Source organism: Dermacentor albipictus, chromosome 1 (genome assembly GCF_038994185.2).
Source record: "Dermacentor albipictus isolate Rhodes 1998 colony chromosome 1, USDA_Dalb.pri_finalv2, whole genome shotgun sequence".
NCBI lineage: Eukaryota > Metazoa > Arthropoda > Arachnida > Ixodida > Ixodidae > Dermacentor > Dermacentor albipictus.
The window spans coordinates 507,103,539-507,127,723 of NC_091821.1; the positions used below are offsets into that span (position 1 = coordinate 507,103,539).

Sequence of the window (24,185 nt, forward strand, 5' to 3'; positions counted from 1 at the left end):
GAAGCAATCCCAGCACCTCGGATGAAAATTTTTTTATTGATGTACAGTGATCCCTGTAAAAGAAACAACACCGATGCATGACTGACCCCAGCATACTCCTAAACATGCACTCTGTACCTGTTTATAATTAATATTTGTTGTCTCATGTTATATTTTTGTCAGGCATGGAACCTAGGAGATCTCTGTATTTGTTGATCATATTTATTATTTAAATAGACCAGGTTTGTATTCCTGAACAATTTTCGAAAGTGATTGAAATGACATTTTTATGTTCGCACATTGCATGCCATATTTTTGATTCGGCAGTTATTTAATGTATTCAGCAAGAATGCTGGTATCTATGCAATTAATTTTATCTGGATATCTGTAAAGTCTCTTTCCGTGAGACACCTTTTGTGTAAGACCTTCTGGAATAAAGTTTACCTGGCATTGCTTTTATTTCTAGTGTTTGCATTTAATACAAGCTTCGTCTAAGCACGGCGAAGCTTGTTGCTGCACGCTATCTCTGAAGCGAAATAAGCTAAAATGATTACGGCACTACAGCCGTCCTTACTCTGTATATCGTTTTCCTTAAGCTCTGTTTCGGTGCTCTTTGTATAATAAAGTACTAGTGGAAGCTAACAAATTGTGGAATGAAGACATTTGGATATGGCTGTAAACCACTGGCAACCGTGACTGGAAAGCTCGTAGTGGTGAGCGAAGCTGTAACTGCACCTATGTACTGCAGTTCATTGCGCGAATAATTGAGTTCTTTTTTTTTTCATTACTGTATGTATCGCCCTTTTGCCCAATTACCCATGCGAATAACTTTGTTTTCATTATCTTCTTGTGCGTATGACTTCATTTTGCACCTTTCTACACACGTACAGCTCCCACATTACCGTATCCGAACTCTAGCACCAGAACTAGGCCATGCTAATACTGTTCGACACATGATTTTTGCATTACCTTGCTGCTCCAGCCCTAAGACAACGCTTCAAGATGTGCAAGTTCCATGCCATACCGCACCATTGAAGTTAAATAACCTCCAAGTGTCTTGCATAGAAATTGAACGCAAGAAAACTACAGCATGTAGCAGACGCCCCTGGCTTTCCGCTTGCTTCCCGAGCGCAGAAAGCCCATGAGTCCAGCACAGCAGTGGTGCAACGCAACAGTTCCCTGCAAAAGCCTCACGCGGGAGCCGGCGCTTTGGACACTGTCCCAGTTTGCTCCCAGTATTCTAGGCATGCAGGGTTCTATGTCACTCAACAATAACTATTCAAACCGTGCTTGTGTTCCAGACCGCCGTGTGCTATGGACATGTGAATCTCCACATGGGTCCTATTGGTCAAGTTAATGCAGTTGCTCATTTTGATGCTAGCACCAAGGTGCCCTTCAGTTATGGCCCTTTCGGGCAGGCGATACTTTAGGAAAGGGGCGGTGCACATGGTTGTTTACATCACCATGGCAACAAGAACAGCAGCCGCGTGGCACCTCCTTTCCAAAGCAGATTTTAAAAAATTATTACAGCGACTTGTCCGGCTCACTACCCACTTCCCCTACCCCCCCCCCCCCATGTCGCATGCGCAGTTCTTTTTTTCTGTTGTTGTTGTTGCTTTTGCCTGTGCCCGTGGTGCATTTTTATGCACACGCGGACGCTGCGCAATGACCTTTCTTTTTTCGTTCAGATACACACCAAATAGATGGCACGCCATGCACGAGTACACAAATAATGCCAATGCGTCCTTCAAAGCTGCAAAGATGCATTGGAATTGTTTGTTCCAGACTCCAGTGCTGTGAAGATAGAACCCTATACGGGATGTAAAGAAAGAGCACGATGCTCTTTAGATAAGAACTCTGCTTCTAACTTTTGTAGTCCCTGGCATACACTACGGTGCTCTGTTGCTCGATGTTCACTTGCCCGTAGCGATGTGTTAAACCCGTCTGGTCTACATGCCGTTCCCTCCTCGATGATCAACGAGGGGCAAGCTCCAAGCGAACGCTGTTGAAGTTGGCAGCCACTCAAAGTCATGAAGTTATTTAAATATAATGCGTTTGTAATGGAAGGACTAAGTTCATTTCATTCCCTAATAGTTTTAAGGAAATATGAATATTTAAAGCAATTTGAGTTAAAGGTGTATTCATTCGGTGTTCTGGACTGCTTGTGGCATGTTGACCTAGAACGATTAAATATTTGTACGGATGTGTCAATTGTTTTGTCACCATGAACAAATTGAAACAAGAACTTTAGTCGTGCTAATTTTGCCTTACTTTGCACTGTTAATAAACCACCTCTTTTTAATACAGTTGATGAATCCGTTAACTTGTATTTAATATAAATGGACATTATTGCCTTCCTCTGCATCCCGTCTTGTGAGTTCTTTTGAGTACATAAATCAAAGAACATTGACTTACTCCAACACTGGTCGAACAAGCAATTCGTAGGCCAGCAGATTTGTATCTGCTAGCGCCAGACGAAGGCATTTTCTCAGAAAGATGAGTCGCTTGGGCGCTCAGCATATACATTAATTTCCACTTGAGGTTATGTTGTTAACATGAGTTTCCCATGGGAGAGTGCGTGTTAAAGTGATACCTAAATATTTCCCATGAAGTATACAAGTGAGAGGTGTGTCATCAATAATGTAAGTAAAATCAGATACCTGTTTCTTTCTACTTACTGTTAGCATTACCTATGTTTGGGCATTTAGAGTCATCTTCCACTCCTGACACCAACAAAAGGTAGAATTTTGTATATGGGGATAATCATTGCAATTAATTTCGTTCGAAAAACAATCGTCAGCGAATAGACAGATGTTACCGTGTAATCGGGAAGACAAATTGTTTATGTATATTCAAAATAAAACTGGGCCCAAAACACTGCCTTCTCACACTCCAGACGTAATTGGTGCTAAGTGGGAAGCTTCGGTCTGAATACATACGAATTGTGACAGGCAGAGGGCGGCACACTCATTTCAAAGACGTGAGTGCAAGTCTGAGTAAGTGCCAATATGTGAGTGGACATGAGCGTCAGTAAGGGTGAGCGGAGGTGAGTGAGTGTGAGTGGAGGTGAGTCCAAGTGCAACTGAGTGCCAGTGAGTGTGAGCGGAGGTGAGTGAGTGTGAGTGGAGGTGAGTCCAAGTGCAAGTGAGTGCCAGTGAGTGCGAGCGGAGGTGAGTGCCAGTGAATGTGAGTGGAAGTGCCATTAAGTGTGAGTGGAGGTGAGTGCGAGTGTGAGTGAGTGTGAGCGGAGGTGAGTGTTAGTGAGTGCCAGCGAGTATGAGCAGAGGTGAGAGGTGAGTGTGGGTGAATGCCAGCGAGTGTGAGTGGAGGCGAGTGAGTGCGGGGCCTGGAAAAATTATGGTGAGTGAGTGTGAGTGAGTATTCTCCTGCACTGCCAACCTATGCAAGTGAGTGCCAGTGAGTGTGAGCGGAGGTGAGTGCGAGTGAGTGGCAGTGAATGTGAGTGTTAGTGAGGGCCAGTGTGTGTGAGCGGAGGTGAGTGAATGCCAGTGAGTGTGAATGGAGGTGAGTGTGGATGGATGGATGGATGAAAACCTTTATTAGGGTCCTTTATTATTATTATTATTATTATTATTATTATTATTATTATTATTATTATTATTTTATTATTATTATTATTATAACTTTCTGAGAGTGAGTGCGGGGCCTGGAAAAATTATGGTGAGTGAGTGTGAGTGAGTATTCTCCCGCACTGCCAACCTATGCAAGTGAGTGCCAGTGAGTGTGAGCGGAGGTGAGTGCGAGTGAGTGGCAGTGAATGTGAGTGTTAGTGAGGGCCAGTGTGTGTGAGCGGAGGTGAGTGAATGCCAGTGAGTGTGAATGGAGGTGAGTGTGGATGGATGGATGGATGAAAACCTTTATTAGGGTCCTTTATTATTATTATTATTATTATTATTATTATTATTATTATTATTATTATTATTATTATTTTATTATTTTATTATTATTATTATTATTATAACTTTCTGAGAGTGAGTGCGGGGCCTGGAAAAATTATGGTGAGTGAGTGTGAGTGAGTATTCTCCCGCACTGCCAACCTATGCAAGTGAGTGCCAGCAAGGGTGAGTGTGAGTGAGTGCCAGTGAGTGTGAGTGGAGGTGAGTGCGAGTGAGTGCGGGGTCTGGAAAAATTATGGTGAGTGAGTGTGAGTGAGTATTCTCCCGCACTGCCAACCTATGCAAGTGAGTGCCAGCGAGGGTGAGTGGAGGTGAGTGCGAGTGTGAGTGAGTGCCAGTGAGTGCGAGTGTGTGCCAATGAGTGTGAGTGGAGGTGAGTGTGAGTGAGTGAGTGTGAGTGGAGGTGAGTGCGGGGCTTGGAAAAATTATGGTGAGTGAGTGTGAGTGAGTATTCTCCCGTACTGCCAACCTATGCAAGTGATTGCCAGCGAGGGTGAGTGGAGGTGAGTGCCAGTGAGTGTGAGTGGAGGTGAGTGCGAGTGAGTGCGGGGTCTGGAAAAATTATGGTGAGTGAGTGTGAGTGAGTATTCTCCCGCACTGCCAACCTATGCAAGTGAGTGCCAGCGAGGGTGAGTGGAGGTGAGTGCGAGTGTGAGTGAGTGCCAGTGAGTGCGAGTGTGTGCCAATGAGTGTGAGTGGAGGTGAGTGTGAGTGAGTGAGTGTGAGTGGAGGTGAGTGCGGGGCTTGGAAAAATTATGGTGAGTGAGTGTGAGTGAGTATTCTCCCGCACTGCCAACCTATGCAAGTGAGTGCCAGCGAGGGTGAGTGGAGGTGAGTGCGAGTGTGAGTGAGTGCCAGTGAGTGCGAGTGTGTGCCAATGAGTGTGAGTGGAGGTGAGTGTGAGTGAGTGAGTGTGAGTGGAGGTGAGTGCGGGGCTTGGAAAAATTATGGTGAGTGAGTGTGAGTGAGTATTCTCCCGCACTGCCAACCTATGCAAGTGAGTGCCAGCGAGGGTGAGTGGAGGTGAGTGCGAGTCTGAGTGAGTGCTAATGAGTGTGAGTGGAGGTGAGTGTGAGTGAGTGAGTGTGAATGGAGGTGAGTGCAAGTGAGTGCGGGGCCTGGAAAAATTATGGTGAGTGAGTGTGAGTTAGTAACCTATGGTTAACAGCCACATAGCCGATAATGGTATTATATTTTTGACGATAATATCTCTACATCTTGACTATTTGAGATTTCTGCATCACATAATAATGTACAGGAAAAAACTGTACTTCGATGATCTGTTATATAAGGGCAAGTTTATTCTGTATGGTAGCATCAAAACCTCATTCTTCAACCATAGTTGAAAAATTCATGAAGTCTGGCTAAAGTGGTTCATGTAACTGATCAGTATAGTTTCTGAAGTTGCGCGGGTAAAATAGAGGTTTGCCTGACCTGGCGGGCTAATGGATATTAGGAAACACTACAGTGTCATTGGAGTAGTTGGCAGCCGTCTCATGGATGTGCCTCAGGTGAAGAAAAACAATGGACATTGTTGAACTTGCACAGGATGTATGTGTTAAGTAGGAGTGGACAAATATCAAATATCTACTATTTGATTTTTAGAATATTTGGTCTAGAGATCCACGAATTGCCACATTTGTTGCTTGTTCTGCAGAGCTGCTTGTACTCAGTTCCGCCCAAGCGAGAGTTTCACATTGTTTTAGGCACAAAAGGAGTGTTGAATGCTCTGTGGGTGGGCTGACGTGGTTGTGGACTTAGTCACTGTGAGTCCTTCCTGACATCGGCCCGATGTGGGGATCACACATACAACGCCCGAGCGGCGCAATTTGCAGAATGGCACCACTTCTGTCGGTACAAGGCTTGCTCGGCACAGGACTGATCGAAAAGATAACATGACGCTGCAGACAGGAGGAACAGCAACAGAAGCAACGTGTATTTCATAAAGTGCAAAGATTGGACCGATTAGCCACTGACAGGCATGCCAATCATGTTGGATATGCAGCGATGTACTTCACGCCACTTCAACAGCCTTCAATCTCACCCACACTTGTGACCTCGGGACCGATCACATGATAAGCCATACATATAAACATATTAGCAGCAAGCATTTCGCAATGGCTTGCGGCCCATTACCACATTGGCCAGCAGCGAATTTTCGCCACGGCCGCACTACCTAAGCCATTAGGCCTATAGTAATCGGTGTCTGGCGTTGCCATCGGGCATCATTAGGTGTCGATGAAAGTTATGGTTTGGTGCCGAATTGACACAAATCTATTTGCAGCAGCTATTCGACTTTCGGAAAGCTGGCAGACTGGCAGCTGGCAGTGCACGGGATGGCAACAAGGTTGTTCACGGCTGTCCTCTTTGCAACACACGGAAGGGCAGTCTCTCGTTACCGACGCCGGTTGTAGACACACATAGACCTTTTTTGGGCCTTCGCACAACCTGTCACAAGACTAGTTTAGGACTTGCACGGCTGGGAAGAAAGTGTAATGATCTATGACCTTGTTGCATTGCATTGCGCTGATGGCATGTGGATGAAGTTGGGAGGAGAAAGGGGTTGGATAGGGGAGCATCTCACAAACTTGCCATGACCTTTCAGGTAGTAGAACCTGTGACAGGTGGCAAATCATGCCGAACCTGACAATGAAATGGCATCGATTGCTCCTGCTGTTTACTGTCGACGATGGCTACGCAAGTCATGTGATGCGCGGTCACACAGATTAGCCTTGGGATAACCCACATGCTGTGAAGTTGGGATAGCCCTTCTGCGTTTTGGAGAAAAACTGGAAAACGAAGCTTTCTTTGCCATGCATAAAAGATTGCTGCAGAATACAAGCCGACTATTAAACTGAAAACTTCATTGGTATTCAGTACAACAGAACGTTTCTGATTCATTAGTTTGATAGAGAAAAAAAAGCACTTGATTCCATTCAACAGAAATTCTATTGATAAAAAAATATTTTCCAGATTTTTATATGCTAGAACTCAGCTGTAATCGGGGCTGGCATACTAATTTGGCGTTCCCTTTAATAAGAGTTGATCGTGCTGTATGTCTCAATTTCTATGTAACAAAGTTACTGATAGCTTTATCCTACATTCTTGTTATGCAATGCTAGGAGACTCCCGAGCATGTGCAGCACCATATTTTCTTGCCCAAAATTTGTAAACATTAGCTGTTGTGGAAAACTTTCTGCTATTCAAAATTCAATTCAATATTACATTCAGAATCTACTAGTCGGTATTCGTACAACCCTAGTATTAGGCACAAGCTTGAGGCACTTGTGTCCTATTGATAAGTCGAACATTCTGCCGCAGTATGAGAAGTTGACAGTCTCGCCCGAAAAGCGAAACAACAGTTATAATACCAGATCAATACACAGCTGCACAAAGTAAGCATAGTAGTTTTATTGTTCATATAAACTTGTAAACATTCGCTTATTAACTGAATTAACAAGCATGGTATCAGCACGTACTGGCCAACATGAACACATCACACTTGATGACCAGCGACACTCGTCAAAATGCTGGCATAAGGAAGCACGGCAGCAGCAGCAGGCCTGGTTGTGTCCATATAATTGCTATCACAATAAAATATTTCCAGAGCTCAGTGCACATCCTTCGACACATACTAGGTGCATTGTTTTAGGAAGTTGAATTTTCAGAGTACCTACAAGTCCCTGCATTTATTTTGTTTAAGGCAAGGTATTGCGCGGCTGAAATTTCAATAAGTGATTTGTATGTACAACAAAATGTAATGCAGTAAACGGTTGAGTGATTGTGCCTGCCTAGGCGATGTTCCACGGGGAAGTCACAGTTCAGGTCAAGTTCTTGGTTGAGCCCAAACGCCAACGTCATCACACCAGAGGGTGCACTTTTGTTGTGTAGTCACTGTGTCACATTCTGTCTTGTTCCACATGATGCACACAATTTAATGCGTTTGACTGACATATGCTTTGACAGCTGTCTTGTGCACAGTGCCTGATTTGTGAGGCACTGAGCATATAAATTCTTGTAGTTAAGTGGGCATCCCGATCACTATTACTCACTGAATATGCACCCTGAATATAACAGGGCCCGGCGCCAAGCTCGGGCCGGAGCTATCATAAAAGCCCTTGCCAACGTACCTGGCGTCACATTTGTTGATGCAGCCCGATACTCCCATGGCACACGATTTGTGGCCGTTGCCACACGTGATGGAGCCCTACACCATGCCTGCAGCGTCACTACCCCCACTGCAGAGACGGCTGAAGAAGTGGCCATCGCCCTGGCCACTTTAGATCCCACCTGTCACACCATAGTGTGTGACTCTCGCTCAGCCGTTATTAACTTCAGCAAAGGGCGTATTTGTCCCCAAGCTCTTCGCATCCTCTGCCAGGCACCACATTCTAAAGACAGCATCATCTCCCTAACATGGATCCCGGCCCATGCGGGCCCTGTCCACCCACACCTCCCCAATCTCAACGAGGTCACCCACTCCATTGCGCGAGGCCTAGTCAACCGCGCCGGAGTCACTGGAGATGAGTTGGACACCAGGGACAGTCTGACAACTTATAACGATCTTGTTAAGGCCTTTTACCTGAGTCGCCGAATCTTCCCCCCGCCTCACCCAAAGTTCAGCCGGGCGCAGGCTACCACCCTGCGTCTACTACAAACAAACACGTACCCTTCACCCGCCCGCCTCCACCTTATATTTCCGGACGTCTACACTACCCCCAACTGCCGGTGCTGTGGAATTCACCCGGCTACGCTTTCGCATATGCTATGGGAGTGCCCAGTACAGTACGCACAGACTAACACCACGACTCTCTCGTCGAGGTTGCATGAGGCTCTGCGGAGCTCCACCCTCGACGACCAAACCTGGGCGACCCAGCACGCCCGCGAGGCGGCGGCGAGGCAAGCCCTCGACGTCCCTTCGTGGGAGGCGTAGGCCCGGCCACCATAAAGTGCTGGTTCTGCAATAAAAGTTTATTCCTCCCTGCCTGAGCATCCTCTGTTTTCACAAAGCTTTGCAACAGCGATAACATGAACATAGCCCACGTAGGATCTCTGGAATGCACGAGATATTTCATGCAACTTTTCCTTTTTACCCTTTTCTTTTTTGCTATTTATTCATGCCTTTAACATCGAAATTTGCATGGGAGTTAAGAAGCAAACAGTTTTTAAATTGTAATTTTGTCACCCTGTGAGATTTTCTACTCATTGCCAGTCTTGAAATGTCACATTAACTTGCATTACAGCAATGTCACAACATCACATTACACTATCCAGGTGCCGTTTAAGGAAAGTAGTGGTACGGTGGGTGAATTTCCTTCTTCTTGGTGTCTCACTGTGTGTGGCTTGCCTTGCAGAGGGCAAGGCACCTGACGAGTCTCCGTCTGCTGTATGGGACGAGATCTGGGTGGAGTTCACTGCAGGTGCGTAGTGCAGTGGGCACTTCTTTCATACTTTCTGCTTTGAAGGCATTACTCCTGGTTGCAACACCTTTTTTTTTCCTTTGTTCATTTGCTTTTTCTGTTATGCCATAATGGCAGCACCATCATTGTTCATTGTGGCGTGAAAAAATTGAGAGACCGGCCCTGTTTCAAAGAAGGTAATTTATTTATGTGCATTCAAACACTGTCACGTTTGGAATAGTACCCTTGTACAGCAATACAGCACACCCAGTGTTCCCGCCACTTTGTGAATATGTCCTGGAATCCAGAACTAGTCAAGCATTGTCTGCTATTTGAGCTTGATTTAAGCAATCGTGTCGGAGTGGCAACCTTTGTGGGGAGTACACTCGCCCGTCTTCCCCCACATCGTCGCGAACGTGTCGAGAGCCGGCATAGACACGGGAGAGGTGCACTACACCCTCTCCAGGTTCTCCTTCGCTCTCACGACGTGCGCATCCCCCCCGCCCCCGACACGTGGGAAGGTATCTGACGAGCGAAGAGGACATTCCCCTTGCAAAGGTAAAAAGGTATAAACAAGCGCCACCAGGCGAGACCCTCTCTCTCTGGTGCCCGGCCTCTAACCTGCTGGACTGGATTCCCTGCTGCGAACTGTGAGTGACCTCATTTGCCTGACTATGCCAAGCAATGAAGCAATGCTATGTAATACTTATTACAAAGAGGGCTTCCTTCTGCCAGAGTCATTTATTGCTTGTAGCAATAAACATTGCTAGTGTTGATGCTGCTGGCTACCTTATTCGTTGGAACCCAACGTAGCTGCGATTATACGGGCTACGGGTTGGGGAATACCACGGAACGACTGTGTGTGGCTAGATCCGGAGCTTGCCTTCAGCCCTAGCCACATGCAGAGTGTACCCGCACATGTATGTATGTAACCTCTCAATGTATGCTGACGACGTATGCATATGGGCCTCGGCAGTTACACGTCTCCAGGTGCGTGCACGGCTCCAAAAAGCAGTGACTCTAACATCATCGTACCTGCGTGCGCAAGGCCTAAGCATTTCGACCGAGAAGTGCGCCTTAGTCGCCTTTACCCACAAGCCCATGACCTGGTACCCCATTTCTATTGACCACCAACCAATTTCGTACGCAAAAACTCACCGATTCCTAGGCGTTATTATAGACAGAGACCTTTCATGGAGCCCCCACATCTCATACTTGAAGAAGAGGCTTACTTCTATCTCCCATATACTAAGGTTTCTTGCCGGTAAAACGTGGGGCACATCCGTGGCATCTATGCTTCAACTATACAGGACGCTCTTCCTAGGATACTTGCGATGCAGCACACCAGTGCTGTCTAATGCTAACAAAACTAGCATCCATGTCCTACAGAGCATTCAAGGCCAAGCCCTTCGAACATGTCTGGGGCTACCTCGAAATGCTTCAACCGTTGCAACAATTGCCCTCGCGAGAGACAACCTAATAAGGACCTATATAGATATCGACACACTCCGGGCGCATGTTCGCCATATATCCAGAGTCCCTGACCACCATCTCGCTCACTTGCCTGAGAAAAGACCCAAGGCAGCGTTCTCCAGATCGATTGCGGCTAACCGGCACTCTTTGTCTTTGAGGCACTCACCCGCAACAAGAACGCCATCCCCTATGTGGTGCTTGAAGAAGCCTCCTGTGTACCTTGCTGTTCCAGGAATAGTGAAGAAAGCTAGCCTGCCCACCGCGGCTCTCAAGCAGACCACATTGGAACTTCTACATTTTTCATATGCTAACCGAATTCATGTTTACACGGATGGTTCCGTGTCCGAAAATTCTACGGGCGCCGTTGTTCTACCATCTCAATCGGTCGTCATCAAGTTCAAAACTTCTCACGTAACGACATCTACAGGTTCTGAACTGGCCGCTCTTCGCACTGCTGTCGAATACATTGAAAAAGAACCGCCCAACAAATGGGCAATATTTTGTGACTCGAAAGCAGCCCTCCAGAGCTTGCGAAGCTTACGACGTGGCAATTATGAACAGCTGGTGTCACAAATCAACGAAACCTGCCATTGCGCATCTGAACGAGGACATGACATCATATTTCAGTGGCTGCCGGGACACTGTGGCATCGTTGGTAATCACCTCGCCGATGACGCTGCCCGACGTGCCCAGGCTGGCTCACCGACAGTCCTTATACCTTTATCCAGAGTCGACGCTGCAAGAGAGCTTCGCAGTCTTGCTCGTGCAATCACGTTAGGTTGCAGGCATACACCACAGAACTCTAAGTGTCGTTTACACAGTCTCGACCCATCACTAAAACTTACATTACCAGCGAACCTTCCACGACGTGACGCAAAACTGCTGTGTCGGCTGTGGGTAGGAGTAGCATTCACCAACTCCTACAGCTACCGCATTGGAATGGCGGATTCACCAATGTGCGCTAAGTGCAAGTGTGAAGAGACCATCAGCCACCTTCTGTGCCACTGTTCTCGCTTCGATAATCAACGTGAGACTCTCCAGTGTGCATTAAATAGACTGGATGACAGGCCATTCACGGAAGCGAAGATCTTGGGAGCCTGGCCTCACAGCTCATTGGCCCAAAAAGCAGTTAGAGCGCTTTTTCGCTACCTGAAGGCGACGGACTTGAGTGCGCGACTATAGACAACCTACACTTAAGTTCTCTCTCTTTCTCTTTCACTCCCCATTCCCCTCCCCACGCGTAGGGTAGCAAACTGGACTCAGTCTAGTTAACCTCCCTGCCTTTCCGTCTTCCCTTCTCTCTCCTTCTCTCTTGGCGCTATCAACATGGATGGAATCTGTGAAATGAATTTGTGAAATGAAAAATGGTGCATTAATATTAGACAAAAAGAACACAAACATTCACTTAACAACCCTAATGCTTCACATCTAGCATCACACTGTTTCAATTGCAGTTGTAAACCTTTGTTTGAAGACACAAAAATTCTTTCAAGACGCAAATGCCAAACAACATGGGAAATAATCGAGGCATTCCGCATTAAAAGATTAGGAGAGACTTGCGTTAGCCATGCATCTTTGTCTCTGTTAGAATGCGAATTTCAGTATCTTCACAACACCGGTGTTAATCTGAATAGTGTCTCTTTGTTGTTTCCTTTTTTGACTTCCCTACCTCCTAATATGTTTAACTGATGTCTTTATACCTTGTCATGTTCTTATGCTGCGTTTTTTTTTTTTCAATCACCTATATATATCTTCTTCGTTTCAATTAAAATTTAGATGAGAGTTAGCGCTCGTCCTGTCTGCTTCTAGTCTGCGTCCGTGACCCTTCGCGCTACAACCCAAGATCATGTTACCATACCAACTCGCCCAACTTTCTATCCTTTTGCATTACATTTCTTGTACACAGGGCTCTTTTCAATGTGAACGCTTTGATCTTTCTAGTGAAGCCAATGTTGCTTCTTTGATTGCAATAACAGTTTGCAGCGCCAGAATTATCACCTATATATATGTTCTTCATTTCAATAAAAATGTAGATGAGAGTTATTGCTCTTCCTGTCTGCTTCTAGTTTGTGTCCGTGTCCCTTTGTGCTACAACCCAAGATCATGTTAACCAGAAGCACTTGCGTGTATTTGGGCAGGTGAGCAATGGCACACTTACCTTTCGGGTCGCCATTTCACAATTCGAACAGACCACCAGGCACTGGTGTCCTTGCTGTCATCACAAGGACATGGAAGACGCCCACTCCGAATCGCACGCTGGAGTGCACGACTGCTTTGCTATAATTTCACTGTTGAATACTGCAAGGGGTCCACAAACACTATAGCAGATGCACTTTCTCGGCTACCAGCACCTACCTCGGAGATTGCTGAGGAAGAAATTGTCTCTTTCATTGAGCCAGCCTGCATGACAAAGGAGAAGTTCAGGCAGGCTGCCCTTGACGACGGTTGCCTGGAAACCATCAAGTCATTCGTGCTGAGTTCCTGGCCGCCAAAGAAGTTCATACCAGAAGAGGTGAAACCCTTCTACGCCATTCGGGAAGAACTTTCTGTTGTCGATAACCTGCTTCTGCGTGGAGAGCGCCTCATTGTTCCATCCTCCCTCACGGCTCAGATCATCGGCACCGCGCACAAGACACATCCAGGTATCACGCGCACGAAGGCGCGACTGTGTGAGCGGTACTGGTGGCCACGAATGGATAAGCAAGTGGAAATGGCAGTAAAAAACTGCCATATCTGTCTGGAGGCAGATAAGTCCGCCAAAACATCACCAGCACCGTTGCAACCTGTTGAATGGCCAGAGCGACCATGGCAAAAGCTTGGCCTAGACATTGTTGGTCCTTTGGAGCATGCAACTTACAACAGCAGATTTGCTGTAACGCTTGTTGACTACCATTCTAAATGGCCAGAGGTGTATTTTTGCAGCGAAGTGTCCACGAACATCGTGAAAGACTTTTTAACAAGTGTTTTTGCCCGTGAAGGCTACCCGGAAGAGATTGTTTGTGACAATGGACCTCAGTTCACTTCACGTGAGTTCATAACTTTCCTGCAAAACAGAGGCATCAGACTTTCACATTCTTCGGTATACTACCCCCAAGCCAATGGGCAAATAGAACGTATTAATCGCACATTGAAGAATTTCATTCAAGTTTCACTCCTCGAAAGACGACCACTCCGGCAAGCTGTCACAGAATACCTTGCCATTTACTGTTGTATTCCGTACGCCACCACCGGGGTCACCCCAGCAGTTCTGCTGCATGGTAGAATGCCCCGAACCAGGCTGGATGTCGTGGGTTTCTCAGCACCAGCATTTGCGGAAGACCCACCCAAGGAGGTAGGGCGACTTTGTCAAAGGATCCGGCGTCAACAGCAGAGCAGCAAGCACTACACAGACAAAAGGAGAGTTGCCAAGAAGACGAAGATAGCTGTAGATGACTTTGTCCGTATTAAAAAACCGTCCCTTTGTTTCAAGGGAGACTGCACCTTTTCTTCACCAACTAAGGAGATCAAGAGGAGGGGACCAGCCTCTTTCCGACTTGGAGACAACCGTACTTGAAATGCCTCCAAGCTTTCCAGGGTTCCGGAGAGGGGCACCTGGGAACCAGGCCAGCCTGCCACGCCGCAGCCGCGGTCTCCTGATGCGCTGCAGCCTGCCGTGCTACAGCCACCTTCTCCCAAGACGCAGGCGCGGTCTCCTGCCATACTGCAGCAGCAGTCTACGAGCCCGTCGCCATCGTCTAATGTGCGACGTCCAAAGCGGCCTTCCTGAGAGCGCTGGCCACCGGCCTGGCTCCAAGACTATCAGACCAACTAGTTAGCGGTCTGACGTTATATACATACTCTGTAAATATGTGTAAATAAGTACAGTGCGTATGCCTTGGGGTTTCCTCATGAATACTTACTAACAACTAATCACTAAAAATAAGGGGGGGAGTATGTTGGATTCAGTTTCGTTATTCATTTGAGTTCTTTATTCCCCAGAGGGTGCTTCTGTTCTTCGTTATATCTATATGTGGTTGTATGTGTTCAATAAACGGCTTTTTACATTGGGACAGCTGGAGTCTTGACTCCCACCTTCGAAAATATCACACTGGCGCATTCTTTAAAATTCGTGACCTAAGCCCACCCTGGAGTTTGGTACACCATTATTTGAAGAAAAACTACCAGCCTAAATTTGAATAAATACGGTATTGCCTTTGTGTAGACTACTGCAGGCTGAATGAGGTTACGAAGAAGGATGCATACCCTCTACCCTCTATTTCCTCTTTAGTGTCTAACCTAGGCAAGGCAAAGTACTTGACGACGCTCAATGCTAGTCATGGATACTTTCAGGTCAAAATGGACGAGCGTGACAAAGCGAAAACGGCTTTCACTTGTCACCAGGTGCTCTTTCAATTTAAGAGAATGTCTTTTGGTTTGGTTGGAAGATTCATAGACGGAGTGCTATGAGACACGAAGTGGCAACATGCTCTCGCATATCTGGATGACATAAGGGTTTATTTGAAAACATTTGAGGAGCACTTGCGCCACTTGAGAGACGTCCTAGACAGGCTGAGGTCCACGGGTATCTCGCTAAACCCAAACAAAGCTCAGCTAGCTGCGAGCAGAATAGCGCTATTAGGATTCATGCTGGACATCAGCCGCATTCTGCTGAGTGAGGATAAGCTCAAGGTTATACTGGAGTACCCGTCGCCAAAAGATATCAGTGAACTGAGATGCTTTCTGGGATTGGTGAACTTTTATCGCCTATTCATTTCAGACTGCGTGGCAGTGCAAGCGCCTTTGACGAAGCTTTTGAGGAAAGACGAGTGGTGGGCTTGGGGTCAAGAGCAGGCGGCGGCACTGGGTGGCCTCCTGACACGGCCTAGTTGATTCTGCCCGACTTGAATAGGGAGTTTGCAATTCAAACAGATGCAAGCGATCTGGGTTTAGATACATTTTGCTATATAGCTGCATCTTACCAGTACTCACCTACGGGGCAGAAACCTGGAGGCTTACGAAAAGGGTTCTACTTAAATTGAGGACGACGCAACGAGCTATGGAAAGAAGAATGATAGGTGTAACGTTAAGGGATAAGAAAAGAGCAGAGTGGGTGAGGGAACAAACGCAAGTTAATGACATCTTAGTTGAAATCAAGAAAAAGAAATGGGCATGGGCAGGACATATAATGAGGAGGGAGGATAACCGATGGTCATTAAGGGTTACGGACTGGATCCCAAGGGAAGGGAAGCGTAGCAGGGGGCGGCAGAAAGTTAGGTGGGCGGATGAGATTAAGAAGTTTGCAGGGACAGCATGGCCACAATTAGTACATGACCGGGGTTGTTGGAGAAGTATGGGAGAGGCCTTTGCCCTGCAGTGGGCGTAACCAGGCTGATGATGATGATGATGACATTTTGCTTCAGGGACACGGGAGCACTCTCCGACCGGTTGCGTTCGCGAACCAATCATTGATGCCGGCAAAAAGGAGCTACTCGGCGACAGAGATGGAGCACCTCGCGATAGTTTTCACCCTGCAAAAGTTCGACTATTACGTGGATAGATTGGCATTCAAGATTGAGACTGACTACATGGCTCTCACTTGGTGGAGATGCTTGAGCAAGCCAATTGGCTGCCTGGCACGTTGGGCACTGCTTATGCAGCATTACGACTTCATCGTATGCTACTTCAGTGCTTTCATGACTCATGCATCGCTGGGCACGCGAGCGGCCCCATGACTTATTTATTTCTTTATTTCTTTTATTTCAGCATCAGACAAAAGCCGAGCCTGATGCAGGGACAGAAGCTAAAGGCTGATGGAGCCTGACGAGGCCTCTGACCCTAAACAGTCTACAGCGGTTACAGATACAGCACAAATCTTAGAAACAAAGGAAATAAAGTAAAAGAAACGCAGCATTTGACACCTGTACACAAACGTAGTGCATATACTGTTGCACGCAAATGACACATAACAAGTCATACAATGATACATGATAGGATAATACAATGATACATAATGATACAATGATACAATACAATGATACATAATAGGACACTAAGCAATTTACTTGAATGAATCAGCACAAACAGCTGTTGTACAAAAACATACAAATAAAATATAATTGTCAGTGAAACTGAATAATGTTGCTTGAAATGACACAAAAGTAAGATAAGAGCAACTTCTAGAGTCATTTTGTGTTATATAGAGTTTTATGTATCCTTTGTGAGAAGACAGTAAAATATAAAAAACACTTCAATTTTGGCTATAGTTAAATTGGCAAAATAACAATAGCTCCCTAAGTTGGCTTTTAAATGCTTTTAATTTGCATTCAAAGTTTAGCTTACCTTCAAATTTGTTTAAGATTGCAGGTATTTGATACGCCATTGTTTGCCTTCCATAATTTGTTCGGATTTTTGGTGTTCGGCGTTTTCGGTGCCTCAAAAGGTTTTCAGCATTTTCAGAGTCCATAATTCCGTATAGTTAATTCTTCTGATGGATTACTTGCAGCGCTTTTAAATAATATAACTGGTCTGCCTTTAGGATGCCATGTTTCTTAAACAGTGGAGCGGTTCTTAAGTCATGTGCATTACCACAATAAGATTCAAAACAGCGCAGAATTTTCTTCTGCAAAGTAATTAGTTTAGTATAATTGTATTGCGTAGTAGTGCCCCAAACCATTAAGCCATAGGTTAATTTGTAATAAAAAAGTGAATAATAAATGTTCTTTTTTAGCCAGAGCGGTATGAGCGCAGATATCCTATATAGACATCCAACTGTGCGGGCAAGATCTACACTTAAGTTTCTAACATGCACTGACCAGCTCAAGTCTTCCTGAAACCAAACCCCGAGAAATTTTTGTGTCTGAACTTGTTTTATAAGGGCGTTTTCAAATTTCACGTTAAGTTTGTGGTGTAGAGGTTTGTTGGGAGGACGAAATATGACATATGTTGTTTTTGAGGCATTTAATCTTAACTTGTTTCTGCTTAACCAGTTCGAAAGATGCACAAGGTAGTCATTTACAGAGGATTCAAGTGTCAGTAAGTTATGCGAAGAGAAAAAGACATTGGTATCATCAGCATACATTATGGTTTCAGCAGAACTATCAATTTTGACAATGTCATTGATATAGACAAGAAATACTAATGGGCCCAATATTGATCCTTGTGGTACTCCTTGTTTTACTTCGCGAGAGTTGATACCGCATCATTAATTTTCACCAACTGATAACGATCATTCAGATAGCCATCTAGTAGGTCTAGTACAATACCTCGGACACTGTATCTTGTTAATTTGTTAAGTAATAAATCAAACGGTATGGAATCAAAAGCTTTCTGAATGTCTAAAAACAAACCTAGTGTATATTTTCTACATTCCATGTTTTCAATTATCCTGTCTTTGATGTGTACAAGAGCGTGTTCTGTCGATCGATGCTTGCGAAAGCCATATTGACATTGAGTTATGACCTGATGCTTTTCTAAAAATGAAACTAGCCTCTCATGAATGACGCATTCAAGTATTTTAGATATTGTAGGAAGTACTGAAATAGGTCGGTAGTTAGATAAATTGTTTGTATCACCTCCTTTGAAAATTGCGGTGACTTTGGCGATTTTTAATAGCTTAGGAAATACGCCTGTTGTTAGAGTGAGGTTAATTATGTAGCTAAGAACTTCACATATTAAAGGCGATATTAATTTTATTTCGTTTGAATGAAGTTCATCCACCCCTGGAGATGTATTATTTTTTAGCTTGCCAATTATACTTGAAATTTCACTAGGATCAGTAGGTTTCAGGAAAAGAGAGTGATTCAATATGGTGTCTAGTGGCATACTGTCGTCGCTGACAGTTTCGCTCATGGTATTGTAGGAGCCAGCATCCACAAAATGTGTGTTCATTGTATTAGCTAGTCGTTCACCGATGAGTGTTTTACCATCAACTACGAGCTGTGTAATCCTATCCCTAGCTTTTGTTCTTGAAATGAGCGAGTTTACAACCTCCCATATTCGTCGCTGATTATTATATATGCTCTCAAAAAGATTCTGATATAGTAGTACTGTTTTGCTTTTCTTAACTAAGTCGTTAAAGCATTCCGATACTTCTTAAACTCTGTGAATGTATTTGGATCCCGTGAACGGATAAAATCATGGAATAACTTATTTTTTATTTTGATATGGTGATAAAGCTCTGAATTAATCCAAGGTTTTTTATGTTTTCTTCTATTACGACCGGTCGGCTGTAATACAGGAAATGCGGCATTGTATGAAGCGCGTAGTAAAGAAAAGAATTTCTCGTAAGCGCTGTCTGCATTTTCGTCATTGTAAACCTCACTCCAGTCAATCAGACTGACCAAGTGGGAAAATTCTTTTTTTCTTGGAAGGTTTATGACTCGTCTATCTTCTCTGTTAACATAGGGCTTATCATAGTGCTTAGTAATTGAAAAAAGCAAAAAAACTGGCAGATGATCACTAAGAGCATATGAAAATATTCCGCTCGAGATGTCTCGTGGACTGAAGTTTGTTATGCAAACATCCAAAACACTGGCAGTTTGTTTTGTAAGTCTTGTAGGTTTATTTATATGGTTTGCGAAGCCATACGTAGATAACAGTGTCTCAAAATTTTCTACGTAAGCATCATTGGAACTTAAGTCGATATTGATGTCCCCCATAATAATGCTAGGATGTTAGGTTGTGTCACCTCACTACCTGGCCAGGCATGAAACGAGACGTTATTCGCTTTGCCCACTCGTGTCGCGTGTGCCAAAGCGTGAAGCCTTGAAGCGGACGACTGCCTGGCTTCATGCAGCCTATCTACAGCTAGGCTCCCTGGCAAATCGTGGTGTGTGATGTCATGGGACCATTTCCCACCACACCGAGCAGGAACGAATTCTTGCTGGTAGTCACGGATAACTTAAGTAAATGGGTAGAACATTTCTCCTTGCGAAAGCTGAAGGCACAAGTGATCATGAATAGGTTGATGGAGGCTTTCACCAGGTTTTGCTTCCTGGAGCAGTTGTTAACGGACAATGCATCCTACTTCACTGTGAAGGGTTTCGTTGACTCGTCCGCTGCACTTGGCATTAAGCACAAGGAAACGACAACCTACTATGCTCAGTCGAACCGCACTGAACAAGTCAATGGCAATATTAAGCACATGCTTGTCGCGCTCTCTGAAAGGCATTAGGGCTGGGATACCTATCTTCCAGAGATCGGGTTTGCATTGCGATCGACAGTGAACTGCTCGACTGGGTATGCACCTTGTCCTCACAAACTGGGAAGAGAGCTGCCGAATCCAATGCATAGGGTTCTCGCGGATTACAATGGAATGCCAGTCGTGCCAGCAGCACGAGCTGAATGCGCAATGCCCCTACGTGCCAAGGTGACGGAAGCTTTACACAAAGCACGCCGTAATCGTCACACTGCTGGGGCACAACTGAAGGCGCAATACAACCACTCGCATCAGAACATCCACTACGAAGTGGGCGATCTGGTGCTTCGACGCTAGCACGTTCTCAGCAATTCTAGTAAACAGTTCGCTGTCTCACTGGCACCGAAGCGGACCAGGCCGTATCAAGTGTGAGGGAAGGTTTCCTTGCTTGTTTAGTGGTTTGAGAACATGAAGGGAAAGCCAATCAGTGGGCCAGTACACGTATGCAAACTGAAACGTTATGTGCCACATGATTAACAGTGGGATGAAGATCAGACCCTCCCTCAACTGCGGTCGGTGAGAGAGAGCAGCCAGAACCGAACAGTGAGCCCGTAGCCACGCTACAATTTGGGTAGCAGGTGGAAGTGATCCGACTGTTATAGTGGCGTAGTCCGATGACTGCGAGGAACTTTCGTAAGCCCCTGTCATGCGGCATACCGCGTGAGCACACAGCCGCGTTGTGCTGGCACCTTGGTAGTTCCTGCTAGAAGCAAATGTCTAGCAACAGCAGAGTGCCGAGTATGGACGCCAAGTCGTCGTTCCAGTCTTCAAGCAACCACACAAGCCCACGACAGGAATGTGGCGTGAATGTTTCAATGCATTTGCAAGCAGTATGTGCATTGACCAAAGACTTGTGAAGGCCAGGGCAGTGATTATCCTGTGCTGGGAATCATTGATGTTGCTGGCAACTATTCCCTTTGTGATGGGCATTGACAGTGTTCCGGGATCCGGCCAGTCATGCTGCTTATCACAATGTCGCTACGTGCAGTGGACAAATTGAATTTCCAGAAGCAGGAAACAAGAGATGGCCGTGCCAACGGGCACAACTGACACACCTGCGGCACTGACGGCGCTATGCTGGCTTTGGAGCCGCATGAACCACTAGCCGGCACCCAGCACACGACCTCCCGGCTTGCGCAGCCAGCACCTGGGGCGCGGCATAGAGAGCCACCTTCAAGCCAACACTACAATCCCACTTCGCAAGCCCGAGCAGTGCCACTGACAAGGCGTCTTCGAATCGGCATCAAGTATCTGCCAGCTGAGGGCTACAGCAACGCCAGCTCGATGCTCAAGCCGGCGTCTGCAATGCTGCCTTGGTCACCAACCTTGGCGGGAACTTAGGCAAACAGGTGCCCGAACCCCTCGGGCATACCTATTGTGCCAGCATCAACATTCGAGGGCCTTCTTACGGAAAATAGGCGTGGGGAGCACATGCGCCCATCTTCCTCTGCATCGTCGCCGTCGGACATGGTGGACACGTCAAGAGCTAGCGTATACAAGGGAGAGCCACACTACGCCCTCTCCAGCTGCTTCTCCCTTGCTCTTACAACACCCCCCCCCCCCCCCCCGACTCATGGGAAGGTATCCAATGGGTGAGGAGGACATTCCCCTCGCAAAGTTAGAAAGGTATAAAACAGCGCCACTGGGGGAGATCCTCTCTCTCTGGCACCCAACCTCAATCTAACCTGCCGTACTGGATTACCTGCTGCGACCCATGAGTGACCTTGTTTGCCTGACTAAGCCAGGCAACGAGGCAATGCTACTTATTGCTCACTGCAGAGAGGGCTTCCTTCTGCCAGAGTCATTTATTGCTTGTAGCAATAAACATTGTTAGAGTTGACGCCACTGGTTGCCTTATTCACACACTACGGGTTGGGGAGTACTAGGAATGACTGTGTGTGGCTAGATCCAGAGCTCACCTTCAGACCCTGCCCCACGCAGGGCGTAACCCCACACCTTGGAGCGAGCAAGGGTTTTAATTTTAAGAAGAGAACGAAATAAGCGGCAGCCAGATCTGGTGAGCATGATGAATGTGAAAAAGAAGCCATATTGTTTCCAGCAGGAAATGCTTGTATGGAGTGCTCTGGAACTGGGCGCATTGTCATGGTTGCAACATTTAGCTCTTCATACATCTTAGTTCTGGCCATTTTTGCCGAGCGTCCTCCCTCAGATGCCCCAAGACTTGGGAGTGAAACTTGCTGTTCGGAGTCTGGCCATTTGGGACAAATTCCTGTTGCACAATACTGCGATTTCCAAAAAACACAATGAGTGTGCACTTCATCCAGCTGTGGACTTGCCTAACCTTTTTACCTTTGAACAGCAGAGCTGTTTAAAGTTAAGCCTTCGCCGTCCATTGTCTGTTGTCAAGCAGGGAGCAGGTTCCAGAGCTCCTGTCCCACTATATTCTATTGTTATGCTTGCCATTCTCTTCCTCTTCGTTCACTTGTGGCGTTCTTCATTACCGCTACAATATATATCACAATAAGGGCTTACCTTTATTGAGTTTGAGAGACATGGCGAAGGACCTTCTGAACAGTTCACACTGATGATGTGCCCACATGTGCTATGAAGATGAAGAGCACACACATGATGATGATAATATATAGATGATGAAGAAATGCACAATAATGCCAGAGCTCGCATGGGAGTGGCAGCGCTGATGTTGCGGAAATCCTGAACTTCAAGAGCAAAAAGCACAAGCAAAGCACCAGCGGAGGAAAGCCGTCACCACCGAGGATCGAGAACTGGAAGTGCAAGCCAAGCGGGCCGATGGAGGCAAGCCAACCCCCACTTTCAAGAGAAGGCAAAACAAGCGAGGTGCCAACGGGCGGTTCGATAGAGAATTCTTCGAACGTGAGTGCAACCACAGCTACAAGGTGTGTGATGAACTGTGGTTTGATCACAACCTCACGCAACTGAAGAGTGTGCGCAATCCAGAACTGAACCTTGAATCTAGCAAAACGACGACGAGACAAAAGATTTTCATGAAAATCATTCTAAACATGAGTTCAAACTTGAGAAAAGGACCACCAGCTTTGCTGTTCCGACGGCTTCGTCTGCATGGAACTGGCTTTATTTTTTTTTTCTTCCGTCTTGGAGACATTGGGCTTTTCTACGGTAATGACTATTGCTTTGTCTCGCGGTCGTACCTTTACACATAAGGGAGGAACGCAACAATTGATACGGTACGTCTGGCAAGAGGTTTGAATTTCTTTTTAGGAAGGGGGGGTTGTTTCATGGTTTTTAGAATCTTCTTTATCACTCTTTTTTAGTGCATCATCGAAATTGGGAAGCAAATCTGGCTTCAGTTGGTGCCATCGCACTGCTGATCGCTTGACTTTCCGTTGATTCACCACTGCCTTCTTGATATCGTCACATGCAGGAGAGGTTGAAACTTGAGAGCCACAATACTGTATTTGTCCATGCAGAATTAAATGCAAAAGGTGAGCATGAAAAGAGAAAGCTAACATCATGCTTTATTACTGCAGTCATGTGGCGCATAGGGAACGTTCCTTTTGGCTTAGTGCTCATATCTGAATAATTTACAAGCTTGTATTGTGCACATTTCAGTAGCAGATAGCTGTGCACTTCGCGTGTTCCAAGGCTGACACTTCCAAGAACTGCCTTTTCTTTCTTTTCAGCTTTTATGTTTTTACAGTGAAGCTGCTTATGGCTAGTATTTTGTGCATTTTCGTTCTGCGTGTGCAAAAACCGTGGGCCAATCCCGGAGATAGTGCAATACTGGGCCGACCCACAGTGGTGGTAAAATAGGCTTCAAGCCCTCTGCCAACTTTGAATATTCTGTTGGATACGAATATTCAAATCAAATCGAATATATTGCTGGCTGTTCAGGAGCAAACCCGGTTCTTAGCATTTTTTTTTTCTACCTAATATAAGAATATTGGGGCGATTTTATGCTGAATTTTAAGATAATTTGATGCTGCAGGCAAAATTGCACATGTAAAGCACACTTAGCCACTAAACATCTGAACTTCGCGAGAAAACCAGCCATTCAGTAGCAAGAAGCATGGGTTTGCAAACAGCAAAGGTGCACTTATTCCTTTTCTTTTTCTGTACCTCCAATTCTGAGCTCATTGCTTGACAGCAAGTGCAATAAGTGACTCCGAATTTGCGGGCATTCGATGCGGTACAATAAGGCACAGGCTGGAAGGTACACCTAGTGGGAATTACTAAATTTTCCAAGTTAGCATGAGGCGAATGCGCAATGCTTTAGTTCGATGG

General features: G+C 45.8%; 1 protein-coding gene across 2 annotated transcripts in view; it reads left to right on the forward strand.

Annotated features, from left to right (window-relative positions):
- Positions 1–24,185, forward strand: part of LOC135907568 (proteasome adapter and scaffold protein ECM29) — a 505,292-nt gene that overhangs the window by 424,823 nt on the left and 56,284 nt on the right. For both annotated transcript variants that reach the window (XM_065439250.1, XM_065439249.1), the window contains exon 37: positions 9,251–9,316. In XM_065439250.1, the coding sequence (XP_065295322.1) occupies positions 9,251–9,316 (66 nt within the window). The remainder of the gene's footprint in view (positions 1–9,250; positions 9,317–24,185) is intronic.